The sequence below is a fragment of the Carcharhinus amblyrhynchos genome, chromosome 6 (genome assembly GCF_965287045.1).
Source record: "Carcharhinus amblyrhynchos chromosome 6, sCarAmb.v2.hapA, whole genome shotgun sequence".
Lineage (NCBI taxonomy): Eukaryota > Metazoa > Chordata > Chondrichthyes > Carcharhiniformes > Carcharhinidae > Carcharhinus > Carcharhinus amblyrhynchos.
Genome location: NC_137329.1, coordinates 19,532,384 through 19,552,786, shown reverse-complemented (window position 1 = coordinate 19,552,786; position 20,403 = coordinate 19,532,384). Strand labels below are relative to the sequence as shown.

Sequence of the window (20,403 nt, the reverse complement as noted above, 5' to 3'; positions counted from 1 at the left end):
AACACAAACTCAGTTACAAGATAATGGTTGGAATGTGAGTCTTAACAAACAATGAAGTTTTTACAGGTACAGACAATGTGAGTGGAGAGAGGGTTAAGCACAGGTTAAAGAGGTGTGAATTGTCTCCAGCCAGGACAGTTGCATTTTGCAAGCGGCAAGTCATGGGGGGGGTTACAGATAGTGTGACATGAACCCAAGATCCTGGTTGAGGCTATCCTTATGTGTGCAGAACTTGGCTGTCAGTTTCTGCTCAGCAATTTTGCGTTGTGCATCATGAAGGCCGTCTTGGAGAATGCTTACCCAAAGATCAGAGGCTGAATGTCCGAAAGCTCCCCATAAAATTCCTAGCCTCTGACTTGCTATTGAAGCCATGGTATTTAAATTGCTAGTCTAAGTTAGTTTCTGGTTAATGAGAGTCCCCTAGGATGTTGATGGTACTGCTGTTGAATGTCAGGGGCTGATGTTTAGGATACATGTTGATGATTATTGCATGGCACTTTTGTGACATACATCATTTGCCACTTGTCAGCCCAAGCCTGAATGTTGCCCTGATCTTGCTGCACATTGACACAGATTGCATCGGTATTTGGGGGAATGACACATGGTACTGAACACTAAAATCAACAGGGAACCTCCCAGCATTAGGATGGAGGGAAAGTCACTGAAGCAACTGAAGCTGGTTGGGCCTACATTATCTGGAGGAGGTTCTGCAGCGATGGGATTACTGAGTTAGATTGCAGATCAGTCACAATCTTGTTGAACAATGTCATAGACTTGAGGAGCTTAATGGCCTCCTCCTGTTGATATGTTCCTAGCTGACACATACTGATAAAGCACACTTGCATTTTGTTAACTGCAAAATATACTGCAAGTAAGGGAAGAAGCAGCATAAGTGAAATGGAATGACAGCATAGAAAGAAGACACTTGGCCTATCAAGTCTGTGCTGGCTGAGTTACCAAATTTCTCCTATAAAGTGTACATTCAAATTGAATCTGCTTTCACCATTATTTTAAGCAGTGCATTTCAGATCAGTGTAACTTTAAGAAAAGATTTTTCACCTGGGTCTTGACAATCCCGAAACCTCAAGTGAAAATGAATGGCTGTGTGATGGCACCTAGGAATTCTGAACAATCTGTTCAGATTTTGCAGCAAATCAAATTCAATTGATTTTAACATGTTCTACTTTTCTAAAGCAATTATCTCATTTACTTTTTACAGTGAATTTCTTAACTGCATTATTAAAAGTTTTTTCCCTATTTGTACTTCTCATGAAATTTCAAAATAAAAAGCAAACCAATCCTCTAAGAACAATTCTAGAGCCAGAATTTCTGCAACTTGTAAATAGCCCTCTGTTCAAACCTACGGTCATTTTAATATGTTCGAAGGGAAACTTGGCCTTTTATTTTGACATGATATATTCCTGTTCCTGCAAAAAAAATATGCAATTTTCTGATTTACCATAAGCGGTGTCACCAGGGATTTGCTGATTATAGGAATAGGCCATTCAGTTCCTCAAACCTCTTCATTGGATGATAACTGATTAGTGCCTCTGCTCCATTCTTCCAACTTTCATCCCTTTTCCCAAGCACCTTTACATAATCTGCTGATCTTAAGTTTTGTAAGTTTCCATTTACCCAGCATTCAGAAACTCTTGGGGGCAATTGTTTCACATTTACCATTGTGAATAGGTGCTTCCTGATTCTAACTTTTAAGATTACGTACCCTTGTTCTGGATATTAACCCTTCCCACAGAAATAGCTTTTCTCCATTTAGATAGCACAGTGATTAACACTGCTGCCTCACAGCACCAGGGACCCGGGTTCAATTCCTGGCTTGGGTCACTGTCTGTGTGGAGTTTGCACATTCTACCCATGTTTGTGTGGGTTTTCCCTGGATGCTCCAATTTCCTCCCACAATCCAAAGAAGTGCGGATTAAGTGGATTGCCCTTGGTGTCGGGGGACTAGCTAGGGTAAATGCATGGGATTGTGGGGATGAGATGGTTGGTGCAGACTCAATGGGCTGAATGTCCCCTTTCTGCACTAGGATTCTATGATCTACTTTATTGAAACGTTTTAATACCTTGGTTAGAAAATCATTCAACTTCAATACAAACCTGTCCTTGCTTTTCTGAATATGATTAAACAAAGTTGCTTTAGTTTTTTGTTATTGGCTATGTATTAATTGTTCAATTTGTTCTTACAGTGATGCTGCAGCTAAAATTATGGTGGAATTACTGGGCAGCTACACAGAAGATAATGCTTCACAGGCAAGAGTTGATGCTCACAGGTAGTGTCACCTTATGTTTGGTGCAAGTTGAAACACCGGGTACACCAACTAAATATCAGTTGCTTTTTGAGTAGTTTTGATCTATGAAGAAAAAATTCTCAATGGCCACCAAATTGTATTCTACAGGTTTATCATGATTACAAATTGTGTAGTTAAGAGGAGTAGTTTACAGCATAAAACAATAAATGTGTTGTTGAATTTCTCTCTGACAGATGCATCGTAAGAGCGTTGAAGGATCAAAACACATTTCTTTTTGACCATCTTCTTGCTTTGAAACCGGTTCGATTCCTGGAAGGAGAGCTCATTCATGATGTGAGTGGTCTGACCATTTAGGATTGGTTACATAAGACAACACGTTTGTCCCCTCCAATTTTGTTCATTTGTGTACCAGTTTACGGAGATTTTTAGTTATATATCTTGTATATAAGTTAGAAAATGGGAGGGAAAAGCCTGTCAAAATATTTTAATATCAAATTGTTACAACTTATAATCAGGATGACAGCAGACTGCTGGTGAAATGAAAACCTAATTGTTTCAAGAAAAATATCCATATTTTCCACGTCGTAAGCCAAGATTTACTTTGTGCTAACGGTGAACATTTTCTGTAAATGGCATGCGGCTGTACAAAGTACAAGAGCCAGGTCAAACTACAATCTTCTTTACTCCTACACCCCCCCACCACTCCACTCCCCTGGTATCTAGCAACAATGAGTTAAAGTCTTCCCATTCACTAAATGGAGTAAAGAGTTTGTTCATAGCTTTGACAATGTTAAAGTTTTGCCCTTTATTTGGATGTGTAATTTTCCTTAACCAACGCACCTCCATGATTACCGCTTAGTAAAAATTGCGAGTGTTGTATTTGAACCTGGTAAGCTCGTTAATAACACTCAGTACAATGCTCTGTCAAGTACAACTGCAACTACTGGACGGATCCCAAAAGTTCCTTTGATCTTTGGTTATAACCCTGAGAGCATTGAAGTGAGGATGACTGGGCATTTGTTCAATTCCCACATGTTGTTGAATTTCTTTTTTAAAGCAGTTTGTTAAATTATTTTTCCATAGCTTGAATTAATCGTTGCATTAGGCAAAACAGACTGCAGGAAGTTTTGAGGCAAAAAACTGTCAAGGTTACATGGAGGCGAATCTAATACAAATGGGACTTTTGATGTCTATTTTAATTTGAACTTGAGGTCAAAATCTGGGCTCCTTGTCATGAAGCTTGCATTGATTGTTCCAACCTAATTCCCATCAGGCAGGGGCTACTTAAGTTTTGAGTAGATAAAGTGGGCTGTGAATGATCAGCATCTTGAGACTCCACTGCATTCTCCAACCTGTTTTTGTTTGAGGCTATTGAACCAGTCACAATTCCATAATGTCAGTGAACCAATATGAACTTAAATCATTCCTGTAAAGCAGTGTCTGTATATATAATCTTTCTGACACATGTATAAGAGGTGTTTTGACATACTTAACTGAACCTGTTACTACCAACTGTGTCAAGTGTTGGTATCCAAAATCCGATCACAAGTAGTAAGTAAGTAAATGGCATTTTCTGCCACTTATTATGGGGCACAGTGATCAGAGTACTGAGTGCTTCCAAGTGGGAATTTGAGCCAACTGGGATTTTGGCACAGAAAGGGTGTGGCGCTTTTATTTGTTTTTCCAGTGCCTGGTGCTTCTCTTTTGGCCCTAAGCTAGGAAACTGTTGATTATTACTTTATTTAATTAGTAACTAATTTTACAAATAAGATGACAGGACAGGTGGTGTGCTGTAACTTCAGTTTGAGAGTTAGTGCAAGGTATTATAATCCCAGACCAGCGATATCAGCAATAAGCTTCTATAGGTCTAGAACTTTAGTGTAGATTTGCTGAGCTCAGACATTGCAGGGTATCAGTGGGGAGGAGGAGGGTTACATGGACACTTTGTCCTTGAAGGGAGTTACACTCCATTGGGTAAGTGGAATGTTTAGAGTTGACCAGTGGTCAGGGATGAGAATGAGTGAGTACAAGTATGGCAGATCTGGGGACCCAGAATGTAACAATGGGAGAATCTCAGCTCTTGACTTCGTCCAACAGGGTGAAGGTATTGGAGAGTGTGTGAGGGAGGATTCATAAGAATGGTTCCAGGGATGAGGAACGTATGTTATGAAGAATGGAGAAATTGTAATAGTTTTCTTAGAGAAAAGAAGTCTGAGAGAAGATCTGATAGGTTCAGAAGTCTCGAATGGTCTGGACATAGTAGATTTGGAGAAACTGTTCCTACTTATGAAAGGATCAAAAACATGAGGCCATAGATTTAAAGTAATTGGCAAAAGAAGCAAAAGTGACTGAGGAAAAAGGTATTGACGCAGTGAGTGGAATGATGTGCCTGAGTGTTGTGGAGGAATGTCCAAACAGGACAAAAAGTAAGCTATTTGTGACATGAAGCAATTAAATTTTTAAAACGAAAACACAGAATGCAAGAAGTACTCAGCAAGTCTGGCATCATCTGTGGAGATAGAAACAGAGTTAGGTTTCAGGTTGATGACCTTTCATTAGAACTGACGTGGATCATGACAACTGGATCAGGAAGGAATTGGATTATTATCTGAAAAGAGAGGATGTGCAGGGTTACAGGGAGAAGGCAAGGGAACAGCACAAAGTGAATGGCTCATTTGGAGATCCAGTGCAGACATGGTGGGCTGAATGACTGCCTTTTTGTGTTGTAACTATTGTGATTTTTTTTTTCAGGTGAGCACAAGGGCAAACAGACCATAACACCATGGTGCAGGATGCCATTCAAGTGAGGTGTGAGACAAGGAATGTAGTAGTGATGGGGGCCAGTATAGTCAGGACATTTGATGCTGTTCTCTGCAGTTGCCTGCCCAGTGCCAGTTTTAAAGACATCTTGCAGTTGGAGAATTATTTGGAATGAGAGGAGGATCCAGTTGTCATGATCCACGTCAGTTCTAATGAAAGGTCATCAACCTGAAACCTAACTCTGTTTCTATCTCCACAGACGATGCCAGACTTGCTGAGTATTTCCTTGCATTCTGTGTTTTCTTTTTTAAAAATTTAATTGCTTCATGTCACAAATAGCTTATTTTTTGTGAACGGTTATAAAAACTTTGTTTAAGAAATCAAGACCCCCTGATGAATTATTGTCTCCTGATATTTGATATTGTTTTGCATTGGTCCTTGATTATTGAGAGTAAATAAACTGTTAAGGCTATTTGAGAAATGTTTCTTATTAACTACAATTTTTGCACAATGAAATCTGAGTATTCAGGCAGCTTGCCAAACCCCTGCTGTTTCTTTTCCCCCAAATTAGCTTCTGTTTTGAGTATCTGGCACAGTATTCTTCCATCTGTGTAAATATATGCGTTTTAATTGTGCACCAATGTTTTATGTTTTGTAACTTCACACTGGGTTTGTATTAACTTGATGTATCTGTCTTTTTTTCAATAGCTCTTGACTATTTTTGTAAGTGGAAAATTAGCAGCCTATGTCAAATTCTACCAGAACAACAAAGATTTCATCGATTCATTGGGTGAGATTTCATTCTTTCAAATCATAGCAAAATTTTGTAGTTGGAAAGAATACTTTTATTTTCTTCATTGCTGGATGGTCCAGAAAGATGGATTACTTCATTCTGAATAATTGTTTCTCAATTTTTAAGCATTCACTCCATGCACCACCAATGTGCATTGGCAGCAGCTATATAAATTGTTTGCAAGGTGCAGTGCAGTAACACACTTTACTTTCCAACCTTCCAAAGCCACAACCTCTGCCGCCTAGAAGAACAAGGGCAGCAGTTGTATGGGCACACAGGAGATTCAGAGGGGATTTGAGAAAAAACTTGGTGTTGTGGGAATCTTGAATGCATTGCATGGGAAGGTGGTTGAAGCTGGAAACTTTACAACCTTTAAATAAAAAAATTAGATGAGCATTTGAAGTATAATATATAAGAATATGGGATTAGTGCACCTTTAGTGGTAGATATCAATTCAGTCTCGAGCTGAAAGGCCCTTTCTGCACCGTAGACTCTATGACCACCTGCAAGTTCCTCTCCAAGTCGCACAATGTCCTGACCTAGAATTATATCGCTGTTCCTTCACTGTTGTTAGGTCAAAATCGTAGAAGTCCCTAACAATTCTTAACTTTACAAGTACAGACTTACTTTCTTAGTCACTCCAAACTTATTAAATTTTGACCAAAGATGGGTTGCTACTTTTGCACTAGTAATTTTGTTGTTTATATAAAGTCTACCTTTGAAATTAAACACTAATAAATTAGGTCATAAAACGAATCTTAAATTGTTGCTCTTCGTGATTCCTTGTGCAAAGGTTCTAATCTCAGTGCTGTTTCGGAAGGAAAGAATCCCACACAAAAGGGGGAAAAAAAAGGACTTCAACTTGGAGAGTGAGCATTAGAGAACTGCAATTCTATTGTTTGTTGTAGTTGGAATGAAATCAGGAGAGGCCTTGGAACAGATGTACCATCAGTTAGAGTAAGTTTGGATGGGGCAACTAAACCGCGGGTTCTAGAACTAGAAGTTGTTGTTGTTGTTTCCAGATAAGAAATTCGTCATTTAGGCCTGGGATTAGGAGAAATTTCTTCACTGTAAATCTTTGGAATTTTCTACCTCGAGGGTTGTAGATGCCAAGACTCAGGTCAGAGGGATAGGGCGGGGAAGTGTAATTGAAGTGGATGATTGACCATGAGCATTTTGAATGATGGGGCAGACTTGTGCTTCTCATGTTCCAGATGTTAAGTTTTGTTGAATTTCCTAAGTTTGGTGTGAAGTGGTATAAGGCACTGGGTGCATACTTTGAGATAATGCATACATGTCATTACCTATGAAGGTTCAATTTCTTTAGCGATGTCACTTGCATCAATTCATATAGATTCCAGGTTTTAGATGGAGAGAAGCTAAATTCAGAGTATAAATCACCCCAGCAGAAATATTACTTTGCCAAAGTAATGATCTCTAAAACTATACAATGTGGAAAGAGTTTTATCAGAATGTAGGAATGCCAAAAGGCCATTTGATTCCTCCAATCTATTCCAACATTCAATCTGATAATGACTGATGTGTGGAAAATACATCATACGAATCCAACGATCACTGCCTCTCCACAGGAGAGGAGAAAGAGAATAATGTCAAATTTATTTGCATTGCTGGCTGGACAGGAAAGTCCCAGCCAGTCAGTGGACCTTTGGCAACTCTGCAAATATTCTGGTCTCATCTGCTCCAATCCAGGCCTGTGTTCTTATGTATCTGGGACCTTGCAATGTCTTCAATGTTTGTATTCACAAATGCCAGGCATTTTGTAGAGGAGTGCTTTAAGTATAAATGCTGACACGCATTACAAAAACAAATAACATATTCAAATACACCATATTTTAAAAGTTGATGGGGTTCTGCAAGTTGGGGGTGGGTGTTTTGGAGGTAATGTTAATTGATTTGGTGTAATGCTGTAATCACAATAGTGTTCCTTGTTGCTTTTTACTAATTGCATTTTTTTTTTGAAACACTGCTAGACTTCCTTAATGTTTTTAGACATTGAATGAAAAAGAGATATTTTAAAACCCGGATAGTCTGAGCATAAGAAATAGGAGCAGGAGCAGACCATCTAGCCCTTTGAGCCTGCACCGCCATTCAATAAGATCATGGCTGATCTGAATTGGATCAGTTCCACTTTCCTGCTTTCTCCCCATAACCCTTAATTCCCTTGTCTATCAAAAACCTATCTACCCGTGACTTAAATATTAGTGAGGTAGCCTCCACCACTTCAACGGGCAGAGAATTCCAGAGATTCACCACCCTTTGAGTGAAGAAGTTCCTCCTCAACTCTGATCTAAACACCCCCCCCCCCGACCTTGAGGCTGTGCCCTCTAGTCTGCCAGTACAGAAATCCATTGGCCATTAGATCATTTTGTTTGAGGTGGAATTGTACCCAGTGGTGACCCTTGACCTGCAAATTCTCATTATGCAGCAGTTTAGGGGAAACATTGTTTTTAGCATTAACCTCCTAACCTTTAAAAGTGTCAATGGTTGCATTTAATGTGCTGACTCTGAAGTGTCTGTTTACTTAGAGAAAGAGTTGATGTCCACTTATCATCAAGAACCATACTTGAGAGGGGTCTGATTAAATATACAGGTATTTTGCCCTGTATAGGTTAGAACTATGTGCTCAGTGAATTGCTGCAGAGAACTGTTCCAAGTTCCAGCATACTATACTCTGAACTAGATAATCTGCTTCATCGCTTAAGGCAGGGAGTGTTGGTGTCAGCAGTCTCCTTATTTACACACTGCAGGAGGGAGTGGTAATTAACACTTCGGTACTCCCACGGTGCTGTGTAATTGGCTGTTTAAAAGGTGCAGTGATTTCTAGTGTCTTATTTGTATTAAAATGCAATTTTCATATTGCTCTTGTTTCTGGATGGCAGGGTTTAACAAATGCAGAAATTGCTTAGTGATGCAGAATACTTTATTGCTGCATTAGGATTTTGACATAACAGTAATAAGTAAATCTGTTTGGCAGAAAATTAGATGCTTTTAAAACTTGGTACTTGAAATGATTGTATGCACATCTGATGTCTCTTTAATACAGCTTGTGCTTAGAAATTATTCTAAGTAAGATTGAGAATATTAGGCAGGGGCCAAAATATTTTCTCCAACGGCTGCTTTTTGGGGGAAAACACCCTAGCTTCATTTTGTGGTGGCCCTTTTGTTTTGGGCAGGGGTGGGGGGGCAGTGGCTCTTTTTCAGACAAATGCACGTTTTCTGCTCCATTCATTTGGGCTGATGCACCAATGCACAGGAATCCAGAATAAAATTAAGCAGCATGAAGCAATACACTCTTCAGGAGGAGCAGAGGCAACCATCTGATTGCTACTCTGCTTGAACTCCCCCCACCTCGACACTGCTCCACATTTCTTGCCAGGTACTCCAATCCTGGTTTTAACAAATGTGGAGTGCAACAACCCTTTGGAGACCTCTATTGCAGCGCTGTAAAATCGGGAAAAAGTCTGGACACGGCCCCTTTTTACAGCACCAGCTAAGTTTGAAGTGAATGTTGGAGAATGGTTTTGAGTAGGGAGGTGGTAGGGGGGTTATTTGTAGAGATACCAAGGAGTTGAAATAATTATTATTCATTTTTGTGCTGTCATGGCCATTTGATATGCCAATACAAATACAAACAATTGCATATGTACTTGGACAGTGAGCAGCAGTGATCCTTGTGCTCCTAAATGCTTTGGAAAATTGGATGACCTTCAGCAGGTACTTCAGAGCACTAGGGAAGTACCATCATGATGCCTTCGTAAGATTCTTCAAATCTGGTGACAAGAAAAAACAGACAACAGCAGCATCCTCTCCAAGACAACTTGCCCAGCAGTTTGCCACTAGTCATGCAAAACAAACTCTGGGTGGACTAAGTTGCTCATTTGCCTGACATTGGGTTCCTGAAACAACTGCTCTTGTCAGAACTAGGTTGCAGCACAGGGTTGCCAGAAGATCAATAGAAATGCTGTAGGGATATGGTTAGCACTGTTGCCTCGCTGCACTAGGGACCCAGGTTTGATTCCGGCCTTGGGTTACTGCCTATGTGGAGTTTGTATGTTCTCCCTGTATTTCCTCCCACAGTCCAAAGATGTGCAGGTTAAGTGGATTGGCAATGCTAAAATTGCCCCATAGTGTCCAAAGATGTGTAGTTTAGATGATGGATTAGCCATGGTACACATTGACTCATGGCTTTTGGCCCATCAAAATGGAGAAGCCTCATTTAGAAAGCATCAAACATATTGAGAGTCTTCGGAATTGTGCAGAGGCACTGTCAAGGCATTAGACGGAGCGCCAAACCTCCAAATAGCCCATGTATCCAAGCTTTCAAGCATCACCTGCCCCAGGTTTGGCAGAGTCTGCAGATTGTACATATCAACCATTTCACAACCCATCAAATTCACAGCCCATTGAATCAAAGTGGAAGTAAATCATCTTCAATCCCAAGGGACTGCCTGAGAACAATTAGAAAATTAAATGGGGGTGGGGAGAAGTCAGAATGCAAGCATTCCTTTTAATGAAAGATTATAATGGAGCGCATAATGGAGGTCTGCCGAGCAATTACCTGGTAATTATTCAGCCAAGTAGTTGTCAGCAGAACCGTGTATGAAGTATCGTCTTCTCGCTGGCAAACATTTACAATCCATTTTTAAAAGTAATTTTATATCTTTGCATAAACTGAGATGTGAAACAAATGAGAAGCTGCTTTGGCAGGAAAAGTAACGCAAAGGCAGATGCCACCACATGATTCATCTTTGAACTGTTACATTACCATGTTAATATACCAGGTTTTATTTCCACAGTGAGCCTACTGTGGGAAAGATCTGGCTGAAGAATATTTGCATCTAATACTTATCGAAGCTGTTGCTTTTCTTGACTTCTTGTATTAAACATATTCCTATAGTTTCTTACAAACATTAACCAGTCATAGTAGTATTCATAAAACAACAACTACTGGGGTTAGTCATCCCTGCACGTCACTTTAATTTTCTAATTGTTCTCTGGGAATAAAGGGGTCTTTCTCAAGATGGCAGCCAGTGACTAGTGGTGTGCTTTGGGTCAGTGCTGGGGCCACAACCTTTCACAATATACATTAACAATTTGGAGGAAGGAACTGAAGGCACTGTTGCTAAGTTTGCAGATGATACAAAGATATGTCGAGGGATAGGCAATATTGAAGAAGCAGAGAGGCTGCAGAAGCACTTGGACAGGTTAGGTGAGTGGACAAAGAAATGGGAGATGGAATACATTGTGCAAAAGTGTGAAGTTATGCACTTTGGAATGAGGAATGGAGGCATAGACTCTCTTCTAAATGGGAAAATGCTTAGGAAATCAAACACAAAAGGACTTGAGTAATTGTTCAAAATTCTCTTCAGGTTAACGTGCAGATTCAGTCGGCAGTTAGGAAAGCAAATGCAGTGTGAGTGTTCATGTCGAGAGGGCTAGAATACAAGAGCAGGGGTGTACTTCTGAGGCTGTATAAGGCTCTGGTTAGACCCCATTCATAGTGTTGTGAGCAATTTTGGACCCCATTTCTAAGGATGTGCTGGCCTTGGAAAGGGTCTAGAGGAGGTTCACAAGAATGATGCCTGGAATGAAGAGCTTGAGGAACAGTTGAGGACTGTGGGTCTGTACTTGGAGTTTAGAAGGATGAGGGGGGATCTTATTGAAACTTGCAGGATACTGCGAGGCCTGGATAGAGTGGACATGGAGAGGATGTTTCCATTAGTAGGAAAAACCAGAACCAGAAGGCACAACCTCAGACTAAAAGGATGATCCTTTAAAACAGATGAGGAGAAATTTCTTCAGCCAGAGGGTGGTGAATCTGTGGAACTCTTTTGCCCACAGGGCTGTGGAGGCCAGGTCACTGAGTGTCTTTAAGATGGATTCTTGATTGATAAGGGGATCGGGGATGAGAAAAAAATCAGGCATGATTGAATAATGACAATGCAGACTCGATGGGCTGAGTGTCCTAATTCTGTTCCTATGTCTTATGATCTTTTGACTCTTGTCTTGCAGTGGCACAGTGGTTAGCACTGCTGCCTCAGCAACAGGGACCCAGATTTGATTCCTGGCTTGGGTCACTGTGTGGAGTTTGCACGTTCTCCATGTGCCTGCATGGGTTTTTTTCCGGGTGCTGCGGTTTCCTCCTCAAGTCTGAAAGATGTGCTAGTTTGTTGCATTGGCCATGCTAAATTGTCCCTCTGTATTTGAATGGATGCTGGAGTGTGGTGGTGACTAGGGGACTTTCACAGTGACTTCATTAATGTGTTAATGTAAGCCTACTTGTGACACTAATAATTAAATTTTCTAAATCTAATTTAGTGTTTTCTCCTTCTGAGCCTGAGTACTTGCAGCAGTTAAATAAGCAAAGTTACTGCTCAAAATCTAAGACAGGAGGGTCACAGATTCTTTTGCAACAAATTACAAATGCATCTCAAAAAGTGTACAGGTTCCCATTGAATTTTTGAGTGACGGGGTATTCCAGTGTTAACTAGAGATTGGTTGTTCTTGGGTCTGGAGATAAGAGTGATAACATTTAGAAACTTGGCTATTTTGTTCACCAATTTAACATATCTATTAGAGGCTGTCAGAAGGGTTCTAAAATGTTGCTTTTATTCTTGTAAACAAACAGGAGCTTTAGCTGAAGATTTATGGTTCTGAATTAATTAACAATTTACAAATGTTTACTCTTGATATGAAACGACTGTCTAATGTTTATGGATCATTGATACATTAGAAGTGCAAGATGAAGTTTTGCAGGGTATCTCCAACACGTGGCATGATTCCTGGAGTCATAATTTGTCTTTATTAATGTTGACAAGATAGGCCAAAAGTAACAATCTTTTGTCAACTGCTTTGCCCTAACACATGTACCCTTTCAATAAACCTAGTCTCATCACCACCACCCTGCTTAAAGTTCATCAGTATCTCATTTGCATTTGTTAATTAGGAGTAGTGTGTGCTAATTGATTTTTTTTGTGTAATTTTCTATTAATTCACATTAGCTGGAGTTTTGCCCTAGTGTACCTCATTCAAGTGAATTATGTTTTTCACTTCTGTTGCCATTAGTGCATTGTTTGATGAGGCATTGTTAATTAAAATTTGAATGCTGGCTGTAACATGCAGGATTTGTATAGCAGGTTTGCTTTCTGTTCTACGATTAAAAAGTTTTGATATTGTACCTTAATCATTCCATTTTTTATGGACCTAATCTGCAATCAGTACTGCTTCCAATTTATTTTGTACAATTACAGAACATTGAAGGCATAATGTAGTTTAAGTGCCATTTTAGTTTTGATTTGGTATTATTCCGTATAATTCTTGTCCCAGTGCTGCTTTTAACTATGGAAAATTTAGTCAAATTGAGTAAATAAGGGAAATATGACTAAAATAGAAACTGTTCACTGAGTTGCCAAATTCATGCAATTATAAATATGGCAATGAATACTGGGAACAACAATCTAACTTTTTTCATTAATTACAGGACTTTCTCACGAACAGAACACAGCAAAAATGAGGCTCTTAACCTTGATGGGAATGGCAGTAGACAACAAGGAGATTTCCTTTGACACACTTCAGCAGGAACTTCAGATAGCTGAGGATGATGTTGAAGCATTTATTATTGATGGTAAGCAAAGTGAACTAAATCATTGTTTAAATTTAATAAAAATGTGCACCATAATGAGTGGGCAGGGCCTACAACGTCACTGAGTGCAATAATACTTCAGACATATTGAATGGAGTGCACTGCTACCTTCCCTACCTTGCCTTTGGATCCCAGAGTTTTACTTTCTGGCATTGTGAGCTGGACGTCGGTGCATCTGCAAACCCAGCACCTCAGTGAGCTATTTGCTAGTAAAAATATGGAATTTACCCTTCCAAAGAGAGGAAATTTAAAATGATTTTCAAGTCTTTCTCTGCCCAACCTGTTTTCCTTTTTGACTCTCTGCAATTAAGTTACTTAGTTTTGGGACTGTTCCAGGGAAAGGTGAGTTTGTATGTCTTGAGAGAGAATTGACTGTTCAAGGAATAGTTAATTTCCAGACGGATCAAACATATGCAGCAGGTCACTCTTGAATCAGTGATTGTCCACAAATGTATACGACTGGACCATTCTCTCTGAGGAAGGTGCTTGTCAGAAGAGGGCCTACGTAACCAAATAAACTTGTTTGTCTCCAAGAATCAGTAGCATGCTGATACAAGAACAACACATCATTAATGTTCAAAAAATACTGCAGTATTTTATTTCTTAGCATTAAACAGAAGATATAGTCATACATTAAAAGTTACAGACTCCATTCCCAATGATAAATAATGTGAACTTGAGGATTCACAATTCTAGTCCAGAATTGTAACGGTCCAGTAAATCACTTAATTGCAGTTAAGTAACCAAATGTCAAAAAAAAATCCTGTCACCATTAAATGGATGGCAACTGACTTGGTAGTTAATACCAATATGTCATAAGGAGGAACAAAGGATTTCAGTTTGTATATTGCAGAGGCTCTTAGTCTTGTTTCACAGAAGAATTCTGTGCTTAAATGCTAAAAATAATTTGTCCTTTTTGTGTGAACTAACAGCCTGCAGTTTTAATTGTCCGTTTTTATATGGCATCATAAACACAGGATGTGTTCTGGGAGAGATGAGGAGGTTCCACAAATAGGATACTGCTTTAGCATCTTGGCAGGGGGATCGCAAAATCTTTTATCTCAATGTCAAGTTGTTTTCCTATTCTCATCTCGAGTGTTTTGGTGAATTGTTTTACATTGTATAAAAATGTAATTGTGATGATTAACATAGATCCTTGGAAAGCACCAAACTTATGAGCAAAAACACTTTCACTTAAGTTTATTACTTTTATCTATGTCCTATATTTAATCTAGGTAAAAGAAGAACTTTAAATAGTGCCTGAACGCATCTCTCAAACAGCCCAAAGCTTCAATTACATTTTACAGTTTGAGATATCCTTCACTATTGGCTTAAAAACATTTCCATTGTGTTTCTACACATGGAAAGGCTGTTTGAAAATTGTAACCTTGAAGGATGCATTAAAACCTGAGTCAGTGAGGCTGTATCTCTGCTGTGGAAGTATGCTCCCTATCTTAAATCCTCCTTTGTGAGAATGAGCAATTTAATCAGTAGTGAGTCACTGCCATTGGACAATAAGAATTTATCTCGAGTCATTTTATGAAAGGTTGCTTTTGCCCAAAAAAACACAAGTTTGATTGCTTACAGCATTAATATGTCCTATTTCTGCTTTAACAGCATAGTCACTGAAGTGTTGATTTTTTAAAAAAAAATCCCAGTTCTTGTGTCTCCTTATCTGTTGAGGTGTTTATATTATTTTTAACTTGAAGCCAAGTTTTTTCAAAAAATGGTATTCATTTTCCAAGTGCTTTTTGGTTAAAGTTGGTTTACTGTATATTCATAACTGGTATATGCAAATGAGCACAAGAATAGTTTTAGACGTTAACTTTGCAAATAAATTCTGAATTTCTAAACATATGTTTAAAAAAATTTCCAGCTGTTCGGACAAAGATGGTTTACTGTAAGATTGATCAAACGCAACGCAAAGTAGTTGTAAGGTAAGGCAATCTTAAAACACGTCCATTTTGAATGAATTTATTTTAAAAATGTTAAATGTACTTGGCATACCTAGTTGCTGCTGTGTAAATGATCATGGTTTGGATAAACTGCATATCATTAATCTTAGTCCTTGATCACTTACGGTCACATTACTTATTTTTGTTCCAATGAGACAATAACTTGTTTGAGTTGCTATCTGTATAATTTGAGGCCAAGTCTGCCAGAATGAGCTATATAAAACACAAGTCTGGAATGTTTATGAAGAGAACTAGCAGCAGCTATTGGCTGAGAGGTTGAAACTCCTTTAAGCAATTACAGCAAAAATTTAACTAGAAATTTTTAAAGATAAACCTTTGAAAAATGAGGAGTTGGAATCTGAAATGTATTCTTATCCTGTTTAATAATATACACAATCTCAAAGACCAAGATTTAATTTGGACACCAACTGTAACTTGAAGCATATTCCTTTTGTTTGGTTCATATCTTATCAGACAATTACTTTGTATATTTTATGTAGGAAAATGCAGCATACATTGCATGAACAGTGAAATTAAATGCAAGGTGAATGATAAGTCAGGTATTGGTCAATGGAAGAATGAACATTGACTAGGACACCACCTGCTTTTCCTTGAATGTAGCTAACTGTATTTTTTCCCCCTTATAGTCACACCACACACAGAACCTTTGGGAAACAGCAGTGGCAACAGCTGTATGACAGTCTTAACTCCTGGAAACAGAACTTGAACCAGGTGCGGAATAGCCTCCTCAGCATTTCCACCACATAAAGATCCAATAAAATGTCTGGACTTGTCATTCATTTAATTTTAAAATCATTGTCAGAATAAAGTTTGTTTTAAAAACTACACAGCTATTTGAGAAAAGATCGTGGCTGTTACTCTGGAATAATTTGTATGGTTCAACTATCTAATTAAAACAGTTTGCATTATCTGTCTTACTTTATTTGTCTGGAAGCAGTGTTTTCCTTAATGTTTGTGTGAAACTGAAACAAATCTAAATTAAATCAGAAATATTCAACCATAACACTAACAAGAGAACGCCTATAAAAAATGTGGCTCTTAGAATTGTGCTTTTCTAGTTGGAAGGTAAACTAGCACTTAGAATAGACATCAAGTTGGTGTTACCTTGATTGCACTCTCAATTATGCTATTGTCAGCCTTCCTTTTCCTTGGGTGCTTGAGCCGATCCAAACTGAGAAACCTCTCAATTTTGCTAATCTGTCCTTTAATGGTGGAATACTGAGAATCATACTCCTCATCCTCCTCGCACAGTAACTCTTGAGGGTCAAGCATAGTGTTAGATATGGAAATCTCTGGAAGCTGAGTCGCTAGCAACTGAGGATCAAAGTATGATTGGGAGCAGGACATGGAAGAAGATTCTTTAAACTGTCCTTGATATTTCACTGAGGCAGGTGAGTAAGAAATTTTGAAACTTCTGCTGGAGGATGAACATGCATTTTCCTAAATGTAACAGGAAAATTTTGTAATTTAAAAACTCATTAGCCTATTGTGAGAACAATAGTTTTATTACAATAATTATTAATTATTTTGAGTTTTACTCCCTTGCAGATCCAACTGAGATCTAAACGGTTTTTTTCCCCTGCCTGAAGCTTTCTTTGTAGTTGCACCAGTCATCATTGGAGTCTTTGTCTACAGTCATTACTGTTAATGAGTTAAAGAATGACACCAATTTGGGATTGGAGTCGAACTCAACTCAAATGGTTAACATCCAAATCGGGCTGAGGACAGGCAGTGTTTGATTTTCTCTTGTTTGTCAAGGGGGCGATCCTAACACTCCATCCATATGTAACACAAAATACAGGTACACTGTCCACAGCTGTTCATCTGTTCAAAATCCATTAATGTAAAATCATAGATGATGTGCATGCAATCTCTCAATGTTGGTGAAGATAATGCACTGAACACAGATTTTCATTTGAAACAGTTGCAAAAGTGAAGGAGGATGAGAATGTCCAGTTCATAATTGAAATGGTTTGTACTCTAGGTGAAAAGTCCTAATTAATTTCATTTGGTAAGTTTATGATTTAAATGTGACCATCTGTATTGAACAGTTTTGGGGACCAATCTCAAATATGCTTTGCTCAGTTATTGACTAATCTGTTGCCAGCTAAGTACACCACCCTTGGAGATACGAATTCAGATTGGGTTTAAAAGCAACATTCTTTCAAACTAAAGCCAGGAATATAGAGGATGGAAAAGCAGATAAACACTAAGTTCATGTTGTGACCATAGGTTGAGCTAATTATAATTAGATCATTGGTTGAACAGGTTTTTTGAGAATATGTGGTAAAAGTTTCAATTTATTACCATAATTGACATGCATTACGAATGGTTACAGTGGAACATTGGCTGTTGCTTTCGCCAAAATATATTAACATTATTGAATTAAAGTAGGACTTTCTTGCTGTATAGATGTGTAATAGGGTGCTTAAAGTGCTTTTGCAATAATTATCCACAAAATATCTTCACCTAGGAAAGTATCTATCAATTTAGAAAGCTGATGAGTCTGGACAGTTATCAGCAGTGATGAAAACCAGAGGGCAGATTACATTCCACACACTCCATACAATATTTTATTCACACTCATGAAAGACTTAGGAAAGGGACTGGGAAAGAAAATATAAAGTGACAATGGAAATTGTAAATTGTGGTTTTGCAGGGAATGAAGTAAAATATCTCAAGTAAAACTGAAATCCTCAGCTCTTTTATATGGTTTGAAGTAGAAACATGAAAAAAGTTAGAATGTAGTTGAATTATTAATTATTCATTTACTGCTGCTGAGATATGTATAATTAATGAAGCCAAATCACCTGCACACCATGGCTACTGTACTAATCCCTAACAGATGTGGTGAACTAACTCCTAAATTTGAGCTCCATCACCTAGAAAGACAAGGACTTCTGGGATATGAGAACATCATCACCATTAGATTTGTCTCCAAGTTACAAACCATCCAGACGTAGCGTACATTGCTGTTCTTTTATCACCACAGAGTCAAAATCCTAGAACTTGCAATCTAACAGCACAATGGAAGCAACTTTGCTACATGAACTGTAATGATTCAAGGCAGTGCTAAAACCACCTTCAGAATGTAGACACCTATATGCTGAGAATTAAATAAAACTAGGAATTTAAAGGTCCTATGTTACAAAAGAGCTCAGTTCTGTGTTCTCTGCTTGAGAAAAATGGTTTAGAATTTATTAGTAAATTTGACCCAGGGCAAAAATGTAGTGGGAAACCCATCAATTAGCAAGAGGTCAATGAAGAAACTATAGCCACAGGCAGAAGGATTGGTAAGCAGGGAACACATTTTAAATAATTGGCAAAAACTGCAGGCAGATGTTATTCGTTGAGTTGTTATAGTTTGGAAAATATTGCCTGAAAGGCTGGAGACTATCAAAAGGGTATTAGATTTTTACTTAGGGGCAAAAAAAATTGCAGGGCTATGGGAAAAGAATAGGGTGGTGGGACTAGATTGTCCTTTTTAGCGAGCTGGCACAGGTGTGATGGACCAAATGGCCTCCTGTGCTGTAAGATTCTATGATTTGAAGGGTGCTAATGCTCAAGTTGAGATTAGTTACATTCTCTTAGGTTTTGTAGGGAGATCTCATTTTATTATTTTAACCTAGGTGAGGTTGATCTAGAATTACAACGGAAGTGAATTAATAAAGCATGCAGTCTCTGATGGCCTGAGTTATAAACAGACAGTAAAACATTCAGAATTTTTATGAAAGTGGGGGAGGCTGTTCCTCAGAGAGGCAAAGTGGCCAACACAGATTTAAAAGGAAATAATAAGAACTCTCTGATGATAATGGGGAATAATAAATAAACATATAGTGCAGAGGCCATTGTGAATAGAAAAACTCAGGATAGACATCCAAAAAGAAATACAATACTAACTGTAAAACTCTACTTATGACTGGTGGTTTCGCATTTCACAATATATCAGGATAAAAAGGGAGACGCAAACAGACGGGGTGGGGAAAGAATTAATGCTGAAGTACCCAGGCTAGATGTTTATCGAGTCTGGAAACTATAGAGTGCCAGAACACAATCTCATATTGAGTGGACAAGGTGAGGATTCTGAGAAAAATAGTTGGATAAAATATTCTATATGTGGAAACGCAGCAGTATTAATACTGTCTGTGCAGCATATAAAAGGGATGATAACAGTAGTTTGGGTTAATATTTAGGATATATTTAGTGGTGTAGCCAAGTTACCACCAATGTTACTTAGTTTGGTCATGCCACATTGGGATGTCTTTTATTTTCTTCTGGGCTCTTAAGCATAAGGTGCCAACCAGATTTGAAATGGCAGACTTATTTTTCAACCTGTTCAGCTCTCGCAATGGTACTGTGATCAAACCAGCAAAAGAAAGTCAAACTGAATTTGTGAGCATTAAGTGGTCAAAACAGTGGATGACCTGCTGGAGTGTAGAAAGTGCATGGGGGTACTTAGAAAAGAGAGCGAAGAGGGGGCATGAAAATGCTTGTAGGCAAAATAAAGGAAAACCCTGAGGTGTTTTACTAAGGGCAGGTGGGTAACCAGGGAAAGAGTAGGGACCAAAGTGCCAATCTGCATGTGGAGTCAAAAGATGGAGATAAATGAGTATTTTGCATATGTTCACCATGGCGAATGAAGAAGTAGGTATAGAAAGCAGGGAGGGAGACTGAACAAATTAACATTGAGAGGGAGGAAGTGTTAGCAGTATTAGCTGGCTTAAAAGTGGATAAATCCACAGGCCCAGATGAGATGTATTCCAGGCTGTTGTGGGAGGCAGTAGAAGAGTTTGCAGGGACTCTGGTGCTAATTTTCAAATCCTCTCTGGCCACCAGAGAGGTAAACACAATAAGAAGTCTCCCAACACCAGGTGTGTCTATCCCAGTCCAACACTCTAGCTGACCTCCAGTCCTCTGGCGGTCATGATGTAATGTAGTACCACT

At 38.7% G+C, this 20,403-nt stretch overlaps 1 protein-coding gene across 1 annotated transcript in view; it reads left to right on the top strand.

Annotated features, from left to right (window-relative positions):
• Positions 1-16,367, top strand: part of eif3m (eukaryotic translation initiation factor 3, subunit M) — a 36,750-nt gene extending 20,383 nt beyond the window's left edge. The window contains exons 6-11 of the mRNA XM_080189983.1: positions 2,205-2,288; positions 2,501-2,600; positions 5,736-5,817; positions 13,322-13,465; positions 15,360-15,420; positions 16,086-16,367. Of these exons, the coding sequence (XP_080046109.1) occupies positions 2,205-2,288; positions 2,501-2,600; positions 5,736-5,817; positions 13,322-13,465; positions 15,360-15,420; positions 16,086-16,206 (592 nt within the window). The 3' untranslated portion in view covers positions 16,207-16,367. The remainder of the gene's footprint in view (positions 1-2,204; positions 2,289-2,500; positions 2,601-5,735; positions 5,818-13,321; positions 13,466-15,359; positions 15,421-16,085) is intronic.
• The last annotated feature ends 4,036 nt before the right edge of the window (positions 16,368-20,403 follow it).